The sequence below is a fragment of the Cynocephalus volans genome, chromosome 6 (assembly GCF_027409185.1).
Source record: "Cynocephalus volans isolate mCynVol1 chromosome 6, mCynVol1.pri, whole genome shotgun sequence".
Lineage (NCBI taxonomy): Eukaryota > Metazoa > Chordata > Mammalia > Dermoptera > Cynocephalidae > Cynocephalus > Cynocephalus volans.
In genome coordinates, this window is record NC_084465.1 from 21,299,364 (window position 1) to 21,315,361 (window position 15,998).

Consider the following 15,998-nt stretch of genomic DNA (forward strand, 5'->3'; position numbering starts at 1 on the left):
GGCTTCTTTCACTTGGTAATATGCATTTAAGTTTCCTTCAATTTTTTTTTTTTTTAATCATGCATTTCACATAGCTAAAATAGTTAAATTTCAAAATATACATGCTTGTTTTGAAAAATAAACATTTATTTAAAAAACCAGTCTCAAAACAAACCTTGACAAATATCTTTTGGTTTGAGTAACTAGTACAATGATAAAGAACGATATATGCTTGATCTGTTGTATGGAAATGTTTATCACTGTGACTATACCCATATCTGTTTCATTTAGTTTTAGTATAAAATAATGAAGAAGTTATGTCATTTTGTGAAATAATTTTTTTGAAGTTAAATTAAACCATCATTTTAATACCTAAAAAATAGTCTAAAAATGAAGCTGATAACTGGGTTATGAAGAATTTGTTAATTAAAATCATGTTTCAGAAAAAATGTCTACTTTTAATCTTATTTGGGATTTTTGTGATTTTAAACGCTTAAGATAATTCTGTGCTGATCGGAGCTGTCTTTCAGAAAAGATGAGACTGACCTTCACTATTGAAATAAAAGTGAGCCGTGTAATCAAATGCAGTATAGAACTGGGTTTAATGTTTTAAATAACTTTTAGATAATTTGGCAATCTCTTAATCTGGGAAATTATAAACATCAGATATCTTAGGAACTTCAAGAGACACATACCAGAGGGGGAATTGCTGCGTGGGCAGCAAAATACCTTCATCTGAATGCAGGCTGAAGAGAAACTTCTACCCCAATAAAAATATTTTATTGGCACTAAGTAATCAAAAACTATCACTGACTTTATTCAGAATGGCCAGCCTCCAGTGATCCACTGAAGAAATACAAAAACAAGCAGAACAGCATGCCTTTTAGGAGGCTGCTGGAGAATGTCACAGCTTTAAGCCCCAGAGAAAATGATAGAATAGACATTCAGTAAGAGTTTGTTGAATGAAAATTGGTGTTGAGAGAGTGATGTTGCTTCTGGAGGCCTGCGGAGCATGGATCTGCTTTGTGTTACGTCTGGACTTTTGGAAGCACTTAATCAGACTCATTTGTCCATGAATTATAATTTTTAGTTTTGTTGTGGCATTCAGTATTAAGACCACCCCCACCACCACCCCCGGCGTGATTATTGCTTTTGTTCTTTTTTTTTTTTTTTTTTTTTTTTTAACATTAGAACTTGGGAAACCTCAGCTCTTGACTTTTCCTTATTTTTTTCAACACCTCCCCGCCTTTTAAAATTTCACCTAATAACACTTTTCTTACCATTTGATTCTTCATTTGTGATACTCACAAATCTACGTATAAAACTACTGGTAAATCTTCCTTGAAAAACACACACAGTGCAAAAAGCCTCTGTAAAATATCTGCTTTTTCAGAATTCTTTATGTGTTCTCCTGAGCTGTTTTAGGAGCTTAATACTTTGCTAGGTAGGAAGTTCTTTTTGGGGGGGAGTGGGGGGAGGCAGCTAGTTGGTATGGGGATCTGAACTGTTGACCAGGTAGGGAGTTCTTTAGGACAACTTGTAATTGTTAAAAAATATATATATATATATATTTTTTTTCTTGGTTAAAACAAAATCCTATCTTTTCCCATTTGTTCTTGAGTGCAGTTTGTCAAATATGTAAAAGCAGTTACCACTTGTGTCATAACCTGCATGCCGGGACATCCTCACTTCTTTCCACCATTCCACACTTAACATGATTTCTAGTTCTCTCTGTAGTCTAGTTCTCCTCTTCACATATTGACTTGACAATTCCTTCCTTAAAATTTGAAGCTTAAACTTGAATATAATCCACATGCAATCTGGTAATAGATCTATGTTTTCATCAAAAGGATTCTTATTCCAAATACTTGTACAGAGTCCTTTTATAAAGTATCTTGCAGGGTAGTATTATCTCCGTTTTATAAATGAGGAAACAGGCTCAGAGCAGTTATCATTAGTGATTTGCCCAAGGTCAGACAATTGCTAATCTAGACATTGCACATCTGTTTACATTGTCTTAATGTTAGCTTTTTAGAAGTTCCATTACCCAGTTGTCATATCAGATATCATAAGCCTGTGAAGTAAAGTCACTAGACCTTTTTCCATACACACAACTAGTTAGTTAGATCTTTTCCATCGTGCTCTTTCCTAATGCATTTTTAAACATTGGAAAGTATACCTGTTAAATTTTGTGTGTTTTGATTTTGTGTGGTTACAGTGTATCCTGTTTGTATACGCCCATATGAAAGTACTATGTGATTACAAAGTAATAAATATTATTAATAACACTTAATAACATTTGTGTGAAGAATTTAAGAACTTTAAGAATAGTTGTAGTTTTCATTATTGATTCTGTCATCTGTAGAATTGGCTTTTCATTTGCATATTTAAGTGTACTTTGTGGGATTTGTTAAGTATAATAAAAAGCATGAAGCCAAACATAAGCCAAGCAGTATAACACCTTTTTAGATTTACACAGTATCTTAAGTTCTGTGTAAGTTCATCTAACCACTGCTGCTATCCATGCTGTATTTACCATCTTATCCCAAGAGGTACCCAGAGAACTTACCAGAAACTGCCGAATTCAAGATATATTATACTTCTGACATCCTAGGAAGCCTATCCAGAGAATTAATTACAGTTAATCCTTGAACAACGTGGATTTGAACTACATATTTAAAATATTTATAGTATTGTATTAATACTTAAGTATAGTAATTACTGTAAATATATTTTCCTTATGATTTTCTTAACATTTTCTTTTCTCTAGCTTATTTTATTGTAAGAATATAGTATGTAATACATATAACATACAAAATATGTGTTGATCAACTATTTATCAGTAAGGCTTTCAGTCAACAGTAGGTTATTAGTAGGTAAGTTTGGGGGCAGTCAGAATTTACACACATATTTTCCACTGTGAGGGGGGGTCAGTGCCCCAAACCCCTGCGTTGTTTAAAGGTCAGCTGTACTTTGATGTGATTGGTTCTTTATGAAAATTCATTTTGGCTGTCCTTGATCACTCTATTCCATTCTTTTTGGGGATTGATGTGTCAGTGGGATGGGAGTGGAGCTAGCTGCAAAGACTATGAGTGTAGGCAGGCAGCAGAAGAGGAAAGAAAGTGGGCCGTGGGATATAGAAGATAAGGGGACATTTCTATGGAAAACAGTTGTCAGTATTAGCTGCTTCCATGACTGCTGTTCAATTTCAAAATTAGAGTGTACCTTTCTGTATATTTCAGTTGGAAGGGAGCTGAGGTTCCAGCCAAAATACTATATATCATTTCCCACAAAAAATGCTCCCAAACAAGCAAATAGAACAGTGGTTCATAAACCTATCGTTCATTTCTACAGAAACCATCAAGCCCCTAATCTGTTTCAGAATTTTTCCAAGAAGCAACTCTAAACATGTAGCTTCTGGTCTGCCATTTCCTCCATTTCTGGCACTTCTCTTAACAATGGTTTTGTAATCTTACCTGTGAGGATTAATACCCTGGGATACAATTGATTTTGCACCTAGAAATTTAAACACCATTTAAATTGCGTAGATGCTCTTTTACTGTTTTACATCTCTTCTGACTTACAGTTCCCTTCTCCACAATGCTTAATTTGTCCTTTTGATTTGAAGATTGTACTTTTTTATAAAGATGGAAATAAGCAAAATGAACATGGAATTACATTGTTCTGCCTTTTCTCATGACTTAAAATTTTGAAATCAAGCTGAACAGTGGCCTTTCTTAATTTTCTCCTTATTCCAAGCATAGCTTTTTCTTGCCTTCAGCATTTTTCACATGCCTCCAATCATTGTGGATTCTGATTTAAATCCACAAGAATTATGATACTGTTATATACAGGTAGGTTATATACTTCTATCCATCTTTTTAAGCTTTGTTTTCAAATCTCATCCCATCAGATTCTCCTTTTGCAGAAACTGGCTTCTTTGAATTTCTTACTTTTCTTTCTTAGAATTATTTATTATTATGTAGTCAGAATGTCATGTTTTGGCATCTGCTGTGGCCTGTGAATTACTGCTCCCCATAATCATGGGACCATCCCTACCCATCCTTTTTCTGACCTGTTTTGGAATGAATGTTGTTTTCTTAAAAAAATCTGGAAGCAGATGTTCAGGGCTGTTGATTTAGGAAACATTTAGTACCTACTGAGGTTCAGGTTCAGATGCCGTTCACTATATAGAGATGATTAAATCAAGGCCCTTAGCCTGGAGGAACTCAGTCTAGTGGGAAAAAATGAACATGTAAACAAATGATTGCAGTACACTGTGGTAATTGTGAAAGTAGCCAGGATGCTTGCCACCCAAGAACTCAATTCGGGTTATTCTCATTCCTTGCTTCTGTAAATCCTAAAATTATATACTCCTAGGGTTGGTAATATTTTCATAATAGCCAACCAGTTCTTTGTTGGTCCAAATTAAGTCCAGAATAAAAGTTTTCTCCTTTTTTTCTATCTTGGAAAAGAGATGGTTGGCCAGGGACATTTTATCAGGTTTATTTTTTTCTAACATATTTAGACCACAAAGATGTTAGGGTAGTTGACACCCTCCACGTCTCTGCAATTTTGTAATTTGTTATGGGGAAATCATATTGTGGTGAATATTCTGGTGATCTTATATCCTCTCCTTGACTGTAAACTCCCTTGATTGTCATTGAATCTCCTCACAGGGCTTTGTTCTCACTTAAATGCTTTCCTACAAGCTTCTCATTTCAGGCTTTGCAGATTTCTTATGTGGATTTTTTGTCCCTCGCCCTCTGTTAGCTCTGTTGCTTGCATATTCTGGTTCAGGTTCCATCTGATCCAGTCTATGACGATTGTAAGAATATATGTATCTTTTGTATTAAATTTTCAGATTTACTTTTTCCTCATTTTGTATATAGCTTTACACATAAACACCTTTCCATGAGTTTTTTGGTTTTGTTTTTCCTTAGATTTCTGCTTTCTTAGGTCCTTCATAAAGCAATCATCTTGATGTCTTCTGGTTCTCATTAGATGATCTGTTCCTCCTCCAAAAAATGATTTATAGATCCTTACAGGAACATTCTAGAAGAGAAAAAATACACTTTGTGCAAAACACGTGCAATCTACTTGTATGTTGAAATGTTCCCACTACATTTTATGATTTGCTGCCTGTGTTACCCTCTATTCTGCATGAATACCCTTTCCCACTTCCAAATCAGCTTCTCTTCCTCTGATGCTTCTCCAGTCTCTGTTTATCCTACATACAGAGTGGCAGAATCATTCACTTCCTTCTTTATGCCCATAGGACTTTGTTCATACTAGAATAGCATTTATTATCACTATCACGTGTTCCTTAAACATGTCTGCCCTCCCCTTCTGTTAGCCCATGAGTCCTGCCAGGATAAGGACTGTTTGGTAGTGTCCTTGGTGGCAAGAGCAAATGTTTTAGAGTCAGACTGATTTTGATTACTGACTTGTACACTTTTCAACTCTATAACTTTGGGCAGATTCTTTAAACTACCAGAACCTACTCAGCCTCCTCATTTGTAAAATGAAGCTACTACTTAACCTCATTGGATTGCTGGTGCTAAAGTAGTTGAGTACACAGAGTGCATGGTGAGTGAATGAATACTGTCTGGAGTAGAAAAATGGGTAGAATATATCTTATGGACCTTTTTATTATCCTGTACAGATAGTAGAATATTTTTTTGTTAAAAAAGCATTTATTTACACAGTTTTGATACTTTGGATTTTTTTAAAGTATATTTGCTTGCATTCTAGACATGGAGAATGATGGGAAATAATGTACAGAAAGCACAAAATCATATTTGCTAATCCTCCCAGGTTTTTCTGCTTATGTCATTTCTACTTCCTTCCACTAGCGTGAACAAATTTTTTTGCTATTTTTTTAATTTGTTTTTTGCTATTACTTTGTTCAAGTTCTTCATTTTTGCTCAGAACTCTTCTTTCATTTGTGTTCTTAAAATTTACTTCGTCTAACCTCTACTTGCAGATCTATGAAACCCTTAAGATTTCGTCTGTGCCTCAGCAAATCTGCTCTGCAGTACTGGTCTTTTTTATAAACTGATTTTATGATGAATTCATTCACAAAGAAGTCATCCTTGCAAATTTTAGTTAATAGACTGAAATTATTTTAGTGACTGTCCCAAAGTACAGCACACTTATATCATGAAGAGTTTCTTTTAAGGTCCACTATGACAAACTTTGTCTTCTCTTTAATGTTTGGTTTGGCATGATTCATTTACACTTGAGTCACTTAGAGATACATTTTTGAGGTCTGAGGAAGTTTAGGCTTTCTTGAAGTCAAATACTGATGGAAATGGACTCCATCCCAAAACCAGTAGGGAATAGTGTATAACAGGGCAACGTATGTGGGTGTGTGGGGGGGGGGGGGGGAGTGCAGTGGTTAAGACAGGCTGTTACCTGTGTCTTTCTGAAAATGTATGAAGATTTCAAATTTTGACAAAGAGTAACCATAATGGGAACTAGGTCTCTGATGTACAACCACTTGCATCAAGAAAGATTTGTTAAAGCAACCTAACCTCAGATTTTGAACTGGAAAGGACAACAGTGAAGATTGTAGATTGGGGCTTTGGGGAATAACCACTATATATCCTTAAAAACTGAAGTGCAGAAGAAACTCTTTTAGGAATATTTTGTGACTAAGACTCTGTGACTACTTCCCAGTTGAAATGTGTCTGACCGCTGTCACAGAGCAATTTAACTTGAAATATGAGGTCTCTGGCCCCAGGTACTGCAGTCTACAGTAGAAACCTAAGCATCAGACCAAATGCATGAGCCAGCTACCCCTATCCAACCATGAAAACTAGAGATTTATGGATTTGTGGATTTAGTTGCATCAGCTAGCTTAATTAATAAGGCCTGTGTGTTTATGTTTAATAAAAAGACCTTGAGGAGGGGGCATCAGAAATAAAGTAGAGGCCAAGAATTCCAAGAAGACATAATATCCTGATTTGGTGGTACTAAGGTGTATTAGTAGAAACAAATACCTGGAAGGTCTTTTAGGGCTTAAATGTGTTTTATCTCACCATGTTGTCATTGTACAGAGATCTATGTCTTCACTGTTTTAGCAGCAGATCATAGTTTTCAAATGCAATCTTATATGGTACTCTAATACATAAAATAGATGAAATCAGGCTGGGAGGGATGGATTGTCTTAGTGCCTTGCCCCCTCAACCTCCTCCATTCTTTCGGGTGAAGATTTTATGCAAACTGCAACAATTCATTGGCTTGTTACACCAGTGATAACTTATTGTAAGGAGCAGTCTGCCCACATTTTGCTGTCTATAATTCTGCATCTCATAATAATTAATGTATTACAGTTAGTCTGAGGAACAGAAAGGAAAGAAACCCACTCTGGCCACTACAGTGCTAGCTGTGTGCACCTGCCCTAGCCATTTGTCTTTTCCCGTTTTATAATGTCCTGTGAAAGGACTGATGTCAGAACACAGCCTAATTTTTCCTTACAATAAAGTCACTATCTTATAATAAAGTCGTTGCTTATAATGCCTTTCTCTATACTTCTAGAAAGTAGTTGGACTAGCCCACTGTAATGTGGAAATATTAAAGATAGTTTCAACCCATTGTGAGATTTTCAAGTGCATGGGGGCCTGTAACTAAAACATCAGCTCCATGAATGCTGCTGTTCTCCACCCTCCAGCACCTTCCCACACGTGTGCCCAACTGGCCTCTCTTTTTACTGAACTTTGATAGCATTTATAATCATGTACAACGCTGGACATTTCTTCTGTAGCTTTTTCAGATTGCACTTGTTGGACTTTTCATGTATTTTCATCGTCTCTCCATCTGGACTTTAAGCTCCCTGAGAACAGAAGTCATGATTTAAGTGCTTTTGTGTTCCTTGCACACTATAGGTTCAGTAGAGTTGCATTGACAATTAGCTTAGCAGCCTTAACACATGTATTTTATACTGATTTTTTTATTGTTGTTGCTAAAAACTAGATTTGTTAACTCACTTAGTGTATGATGATCAACTTGTTATAGATTGGTTGTTAGGCTACCAGCAAGCTGGCAGAAATTTAACCATAATTTCTTCTTTAATAAAAGGTTTTCTGAGTCAGGTAAACAAAGTATGCTAATATTTCTTACACAATAGAATATGAGGGTGTGGTAAATGACATCTTAAAAGTACTTTAAATTGTATGTCTTTGCGTCCCACACTGAAAAATAAACTACTACAACTTGACCCCCTCACCTGCCCTCAAATTGTTTAAAATTGAAAAGTGTTTTGTTGTACATATTTATATATTGTAAGGTAAAATTAGTTTTTTTAACATCATAAAATTTTAAACATATTAGCAAGTCTTTAAAAATAAATAGTTCTTCCTCTGTGTGTTATACTATTACTAATTAAATGCTTTAAAAATAAAGTTAGTATCATTTTTAATATATGTTTGGTAACTTGGTTTTCCTTGTGCTTTGCTTGGTCTTTTCAAGTCTTTCTTGTGGAAAGTTTGAAGTACTTCCCCACATCTTATTTGTATTTGCAATGTTTTGGTGATAAGAAGGAATATTAGATTGATTACACAGTACTTCTGTGAGAATGATGGGTGTTATCGCTGAGTTCTGAAGAGGAGACTGTTGTGCACAGGGCCAGTTCCTGGCAAGTAAGAAATCCCCTGCCTTGGCTTTTTGGAAAGTTTACTATGTGTTCAATATTGACCACTAGAGAAGCACTCGTTGTTAGGCATTTATCAAGTAATAAATGTGTTTCAAATTGCTTTTCCTTCTCTTATTTTGTTTTATCCTTATGAGTGAGTAAAGCAGATGTTATTCCTACTTATGAAGTAAGGTCCTGGGATATTAAGAGACTAAGTATGATGATACATGCTGAAGGTTATATTGTACCCAGTGTCAAGCTGCCTTATACAACAGATCTGCAATTTTCAGCCCAATGTTTTCTCCATTAGACCCACAGACTTGTATATATTTAATTGTACCCCAGTGTGAAGTCCTATATAAATAAAGGGAAACAAAGTTGCATCAAGCTGAGTCAGTGGTCAAAGTCCTGGTATTATTTGAAAGGGGAGTGTGTATCTGAGGGGATCATTTACAGCTCTAGAAACAAAGGAATCAACTTCCTTTTTGTCAGTGGTTATCAGCTGGGGGGGCCTCTCCCTCCCCCACAGGAAACATTTGTGATGTCTAAAGACAAGTTTGGTTGGCACAACTGGGGGGATTGATGCTCCCAGCATCCAGTAGGTAGAGGCCAGCGATGCTGCTGATCGCCCCACACTGCATAGGACAGCCCCCGCCCCCCAACAACAAATTATGTAGTCCAAAATGTCAGTGTGGTGAGGTTGATAAATCCTGCTGTGCGTATTTCTGAATTACCAGAACTCCTTGCAGACAAAACAAATTTGGGTCAGAGGTGGGTAAAGGAGGTGATTCCAGGTGCAGCTGGACTGAGATGAGCCATTTTGATGGGGTTAAGATGTAGCTGATCTCCTTTCTCTCTCCCTTAATTTGTGCCAACACTTGGCATGGCGATAGTGGAGAAAACAGTGAAGAAAACCTTCTTTTCTTCTTCTAAGCTACTTGGAATATGGTCCCATTCCAAGAGCTAAAGATATCAGTCCACTTCCTGTAACACTTGCAACTTCACTGTAAACCACACATTCATGCTATCAGGCTTCCAAAAAGTCTAGGCACATGCCTTTTTTTTTGGCCAAGATTGTTAAGAGTTATAAACTAGCCAACTTATTTCCCAAGGTATCTTATAATCATAGTGTACCTGGGAGGATCTAAGTTTCTCACTGTTTCTATATCATATGCCATGCCTAAATTTCTTTGACTAACATCCTCTTGTTTGACTTTATTAAGCCTAAAATCAGAGCAACAAATGTACTTTTTAAAAAAAAATAGATTTTATTTTTTAGAGAATATTTTTTAGAGTATTATCGGGTTCACAGAAAAACTGAGTGGAAAGTACAGAGAGATCTCATATATCCCCTGCCTTTATTGTCATTTGACTTTATTGTAATACTGATTTTTAAATAACCTTTATGTAAATGCAAGTGTTATTCTGTTAATGCAAAATTAGGTATTTCTTAATTTTGTTTCTCACTTAGTAACTATAAAGCAAATGTAAGGAGCAAATTGGTCCGAGTGAGTTATGGAAGTGTTCTCTTGTTCTCTTAGTGGAAGAAAGAGAGAGGCTCATCACCTGCTTAGACTTCTTAGTGACTGTGACCACCTAGTTCAAGAGCCTTTATCTTCTTGAAATTTTTCCCATGTCATCTTTTTATTTATATGTCATCTTTTTATTTTAGGAGGATTTTATTTCCCTTCTAGGAGTTTTTCTTATTTAGAGTTCAGGTTTTGGCTAATTACACAATATTAAGTTATTCAGCCTGACAGTTTGACTGCTTTAAAGGCTAGAATGTGTCATAGCCACCAAACCTTCCTGTAATTGAGGGTATTCTAGGACTTTAATTTGTTATCAGTGTGGTACTGTTTGTGCCTCATGCAGTTAGGGAGCCAGAGGGAAACTCTGATGATTGTATTCTTGTTTAGAAATTTTTTTTCCTGGGTGCAAAGTCCAGTTTGTTTCTTCAGCCACAGTATTTCTCTGTCTTGCTAATAATGACCATTGGACATACTGTAATGCTTCTGTTTCTTTTATGCCTCCTTTTAATCATGGGTCTCATAGGTCCCTGGGTTTTCCTTTAAATATTTAACCCATTAAAATGTAAATTAATAGTCTACACAAAGTAGATAGAGAGCTTGGTATTATTATTATTTTTTTTAAATCTCAGAGAGGGTCTGGGTTCAAGTTCTCATTAACAAGTTCTGTGAACTTGGACAAATTATTCATGAGTCTATTCCTTTATCTGTTAAATGCAGATTATTCCTCCTCCTCTGCCTACCTCACAGGGTTGTTGTGAGGATCAAGAGAAATAACTGACTGTGAGGGTGCCACGTAAATTGTACAACACAATGCAAATGTAAAATGGTATGCAAATATAAGAAGGGTGAGGTTTAGTAAATTACATTGATTATGAAATGAAAGTAGGTTTCAAGAATTTATTTTCCTTCTATTGTCTGTATAGTGTAAAGTACTTTTTCTTCATCTTAATTCAGAGATGAACTTCACTGGGTTTGGTTGTAGTTTTTTGTCTTTTTATAAATAAGGTTAAAGAATTAAATACTTCACTTGATGTAAAATGACATAATTTGACATAGGTCAGTGATTAGTGCAAAGCAAAATTATAAAAAATTAGAATTCACCAAATAGCGTTGACTGTCAAATAGAATATCCTCCTCCTCCTCACTGTTGATTGGTAGTCAATTCTGTAGAACCAAAAATATTTTTCTATGCTTTGTTCAAAATCTCCAGTTGGGGGCTGGCTGGTTTGCTCACTTGGGAGAGCATGATGCGGGTATCACCACAGTCACAGGTTCAGATCCCCATACCAGCCAGCTGCCAAAAACCAAAAGTCCTCCAGCTGGTAGTTTGACCTACATTCCTATTTTCAATAAAACAATTATTCTAAGTAGTTACTTTTCCTCCCAACCAGGTAGTTATACTATATGGATTCTGGGGAATAGTAGATCAAGTTACTTTAGTCACAATTTATAAAAAGCCTTTTTACATTAATAGTGTTTTATCATGTTTGAGGCAATTCATAAATAGATCCAGAAAACTGTAGGACCCTGGGACTCGGGTTTCAAATGATTGGTAGAACTGTTGGAGAAGAGTAGGCAGACTGTGTTGGAAATTATTCCATCTGAGAGGTATCTTAGCCCCCGCCTCCTTGGCCTTTGTGACTAATGAAAAAATATTCTTTTAAAATTCAAAAGCCTGTTCATTACTGCCTTTCTCCTCTGAAATGCATTACCAGTTTTATAATCAGGAAGAACTTAATTATTTTTCTTTTACTATTGGCTTATGCTTATTCTTCATGAAATGACTTTTTCTTCCATTTAACTGGCTCAGAAATGAGCTCCTATATTGAATTTCTCAGACTTTGGTTTTTTTATAGTGTAAATCAGCTCAGCTGGCTAAATGCCTCACTGAAACTTCATAATATAGCTGGAACTAAATTGTGCTCTGGAGCATTGAGTCTTTAAACTGGATTATTGATTTATAAACACATAATAGTGAAGATGCAGTAGAGACAAAGAAGCTCCCTCTTTTGATCTTTGAGCAAGTGTTCCCTCACTTGTTTAAGGGGCTCTGAGCTCACGAGCAAAATCCTAACCAAGTTTATCTTGCTAGGACAACGCATTTTAAGTGCTCAATAAAGAAAGAATAATTCTTCTCCCGCTTAACCACTAAAGAACAACATATGTTTCTAACATCAGCTTTTTATTTTTTTTTTTTATCTTTCATTTTTTTGTTGGTAAATCTCCCAGACAACAGCAATTCTGTAGAGAGTTTAAATATGAAGGAATGGCAGGACGGGCTAAGGGCACTTCTACCCAACATTAACATCAACTTTGGTGGACTGCCCAATTCTTCTTCCCCCTCCAACGCCAACCACAGTGCACCAACGTCCAACACTGCCACCACCGACAGCCTGAGTTGGGACAGCCCTGGCAGCTGGACAGACCCAGCCATCATCACAGGTAACTTTCTCACTCCCTTCAGCTGCACTGACTACCATCAATTTGGTTTTTAGCACAAATTAAACACAGAAGTCTCTTCAACATAAATTTTGGGTTTTTTTTCCACAAAGCTACAAGTGTGGATGGCTTATTCCCTTCTCAAGGTCATGTGGTCTCAGTTAACCTGTCGGCATAGCCGTGCAAGAAGGCATTGGTGCTTAGGTTGCTTCTTTTGGTCTAAGTAGGTGTTACCGTCTGGCAGCATGTGTGTATTTTGTAGGCCTCAAAGTGCAAAAGGATCTGATTTATCCTTCTTAAAAGAAACATACTCCACTTTTTAATAAAGCTCTCTATTATAAGGCTCTCTGTGTACCTGTCCCTGTTAGAGAAGGAGAAGCACAATTGGGAAATACCGTCACACAATTCTGGGGAATCGTTATTGCAGCTCCACCTCTGTGACAGTGGGGGACAAAGTCTCTGTAGTTGAAGAGGAAGCATGGGTTTGTTTGACAATAAATCTTGGTTATTTTTAGAGGAGGATGAAAGGAACATAAGATTTAAAAGGTCTTATTTGCAAGGAGGTTGAGATCATAATTTCTTCTGTGTTTCTTTTTGGATAAACTAATCACTTTGTTTTTTAAATTTGTTTGGCCAAGTTCTTATTCTTTCTGCACAAACTTACCAACTGCTCTCTTGTTTTCTTTTCTCTCCTTAGGTATTCCAGCAACTTCAGGAAACAGTTTAGACTCTCTTCAAGATGACAATCCTCCACACTGGCTAAAATCCCTTCAGGCCCTCACAGAGATGGACGGCCCCAGTGCTGCTCCATCACAAACCCACCACAGCGCCCCCTTCAGCACACAGATCCCTCTGCACAGAGCCAGTTGGAATCCCTACCCTCCTCCTTCAAACCCTTCCAACTTCCATTCCCCACCCCCAGGCTTTCAGACAGCCTTCAGACCCCCCAGCAAAACCCCTACAGATTTACTGCAGAGTTCAACACTGGACCGCCACTAGGCAAAGGGGAGAAGCCAGTAGCAAACGCAGGATTTGTCCCACCCTGTTTTCTCCCTCTCAGCCCACCCACTGCTCCCTTCTCATCTCTTATGTTCTGAAGAATCCAGTTCCTGATCAATTTTTTTTTCTCCCTGCCCCCAGATGCAATGTGATCACAGGGTCATTGCCATCTTTTCTTTTAAATTGTAAAAGTTTCTGTTGATCCAGCATTTGAATGACATTGTTGAATGTTTCTAAAAATGCCTTTATAAGGAGAGGGAAAAAAAAGAAATCGAAGGGCAGTCTCAATACTTAGAAAATTACTGTTTGTTGCGCATAATAATGACATAATCTGCTTAGCAGAAAATGGCGATTAATCTCTAGGAAAGTTCAAGGAAATGCATTATCAACTGCAGAATTTAGAAAACCAGGTTAATTTAAATGAGATTGCTAAATGCATGCGGGAAAGCAGTGGTCCTGGCATCCATCTTGTATTCAGCTTATCACTATTGCAGGGAAATGCTTTTAATTTAATTTAATTTCTTAATTCTTTTGGTGAGTTGATGGGGAGGACTTGATTGTGTCATTAAGCAAAAGAATTTATTGGAAGTTGATAGAAAGACAAATTGATCTGTAATAGTAACTGGCTTATTGCTAAAAAGTTTATAAGAAGGGGAGAAGTGATTTTTTTTTTAAAGGAGAAAAAATTTTTGGCTATAGATTTAAAGTAAATTCAAATGTCCTAAAGAAAAAAAGTATTCACAGATTTAATACTTATAAGAGCTGAAATACAAGTGATTTCTTCAGTCTTTCTCCTCTGTCAGAATCTTTTTTTCTTTTCCCTTAAATTCACCTAACTAGGGCACTCTAAGATAGCACTGCTCTGGGGCCATCTGATCACCGTCAGGAGCAAATCTCTGACCTCCTTGCCTGCAGCTTTTACTTAACCCTGTAGTTTCTGGACATTTGTGCAGTATTGAAAAGACAGGAGAAAAGAAGACAAACACCTGGTTATAACCTGAAGTTAAAACTAAAAACAAGGAAATGTACCTCTTTCTTCAGAATTAAAACTAAAATCTTAAATAAAACAAAACTTGATGATGACCTTTGGGTTCTTGTTTTTATTTTTCCTTTTATTTTTTGCATGTAATTTGAAACATTTTGTGTCAAAGCAATCAGATGTTTTCATTTAGTTTTACATCTTCAACAGTAGGGAGGATGGTTTAGAAGAAGAAATTAGAGGGGGGAAAAAACCCCATTTTATTGTCAGTCACTGCTATCTTTGAAGATCAGCCAATCTTGTCCTCCGGAGTTCCTCTTCCATTGGCTTTTAGTTTAAGATACCTCTTTCTGCTATTGTGTTATGGGGGCCAAACCTTCCTAACTGTGAAGCTTCATGTGGCAGGAATGGATGGGTTATTAACATGCTGAGATGTTCGTTCTCTTGGGGAGACCTGGCAGGAGCAGAGGCCAAAATGCCCCACACAAGTAGCACCACCTTGTGAGTGCCATGATGGGGAAGAGATTGGGAAACTGATGTAGGTGACCCACAGATACATGTTTTGTGACTGACCATTTTAGGGAATTCCTAATGGTGGAGAGATGACCAAACTACTGACCAAAAGCGGGCAGAGGATAGAAATTAATTACTTCCTACCAGAATCCTAGGAATATGCATGGTTTGTATGTCTTGCCTTGGACTGCATTCAGAAGTCCGAAGCTGGAGTTAGCATGTTTTCAGCCATGTCCATTAAGGGAATCTTATGGGATTAATTAAGTGGATCTAAATCACACATTCTGTGCTTTCAGATTGATTTTCTTATCCTTATCTTTACATTGTATTTCAATTTGTTTTTAAAAAATATTTCAACACAATTTTTGAGAAACTTAAATAGGATATTCTCAAATAAATGTCACCACAAATAGATGTTGACCATGTAGATAGTAAATTGTTTTGTAAAATTAACCAAAATGTTACTGTGATAAGAGAGGCGAGGACTAGAAACTACAGGCTCTTTGTCCTGCGAACTTTGCTTCAGTCTCCTCAGCCCTCACATTGCACTGCAGAGTGATAGACCAACACACAAATAATACTCAGGTAACAGTAAATTATAATCAAGGCTTTTTTTTGACCAAGGGGTCAAAAAGCTTTTTTTTGAACCAAGGGGTGGTGGCGGAATCCTGAGATGGGCATATACCAACAAAAATTGCTTTTTCTGTAAAAGGGAAACTCTACCTTGCAAGGTTGTGCTGTGATTGTGTGTGTGTTTAATGAATCATACATACAGAAGACTTTATAACACACTGTGACTTTACACAAAGTATAAAGAATGAAAATAGTAATGACCTGTAGGCCAAGGTTAAAAGTAGAACCTGCGGTATCTTAAAAGCCCTCTATGTGCCCCTCTCCTATTATACTTCCTTTTCTCCTCATCATT

The 15,998-nt window shown here is 36.7% G+C and overlaps 1 protein-coding gene across 6 annotated transcripts in view; it reads left to right on the forward strand.

The window, feature by feature from the left end:
• Positions 1 to 14,664, forward strand: part of CNOT4 (CCR4-NOT transcription complex subunit 4) — a 122,869-nt gene extending 108,205 nt beyond the window's left edge. For 4 of the 6 annotated variants that reach the window (XM_063101351.1, XM_063101350.1, XM_063101352.1 and 1 more), the window contains 2 exons: positions 12,373 to 12,585; positions 13,280 to 14,664. In XM_063101351.1, the coding sequence (XP_062957421.1) occupies positions 12,373 to 12,585; positions 13,280 to 13,581 (515 nt within the window). In that variant the 3' untranslated portion in view covers positions 13,582 to 14,664. The remainder of the gene's footprint in view (positions 1 to 12,372; positions 12,586 to 13,279) is intronic. The other 2 variants (XM_063101355.1, XM_063101356.1) reach the window with 1 other exon arrangement.
• Positions 14,665 to 15,998: the final 1,334 nt, after the last annotated feature.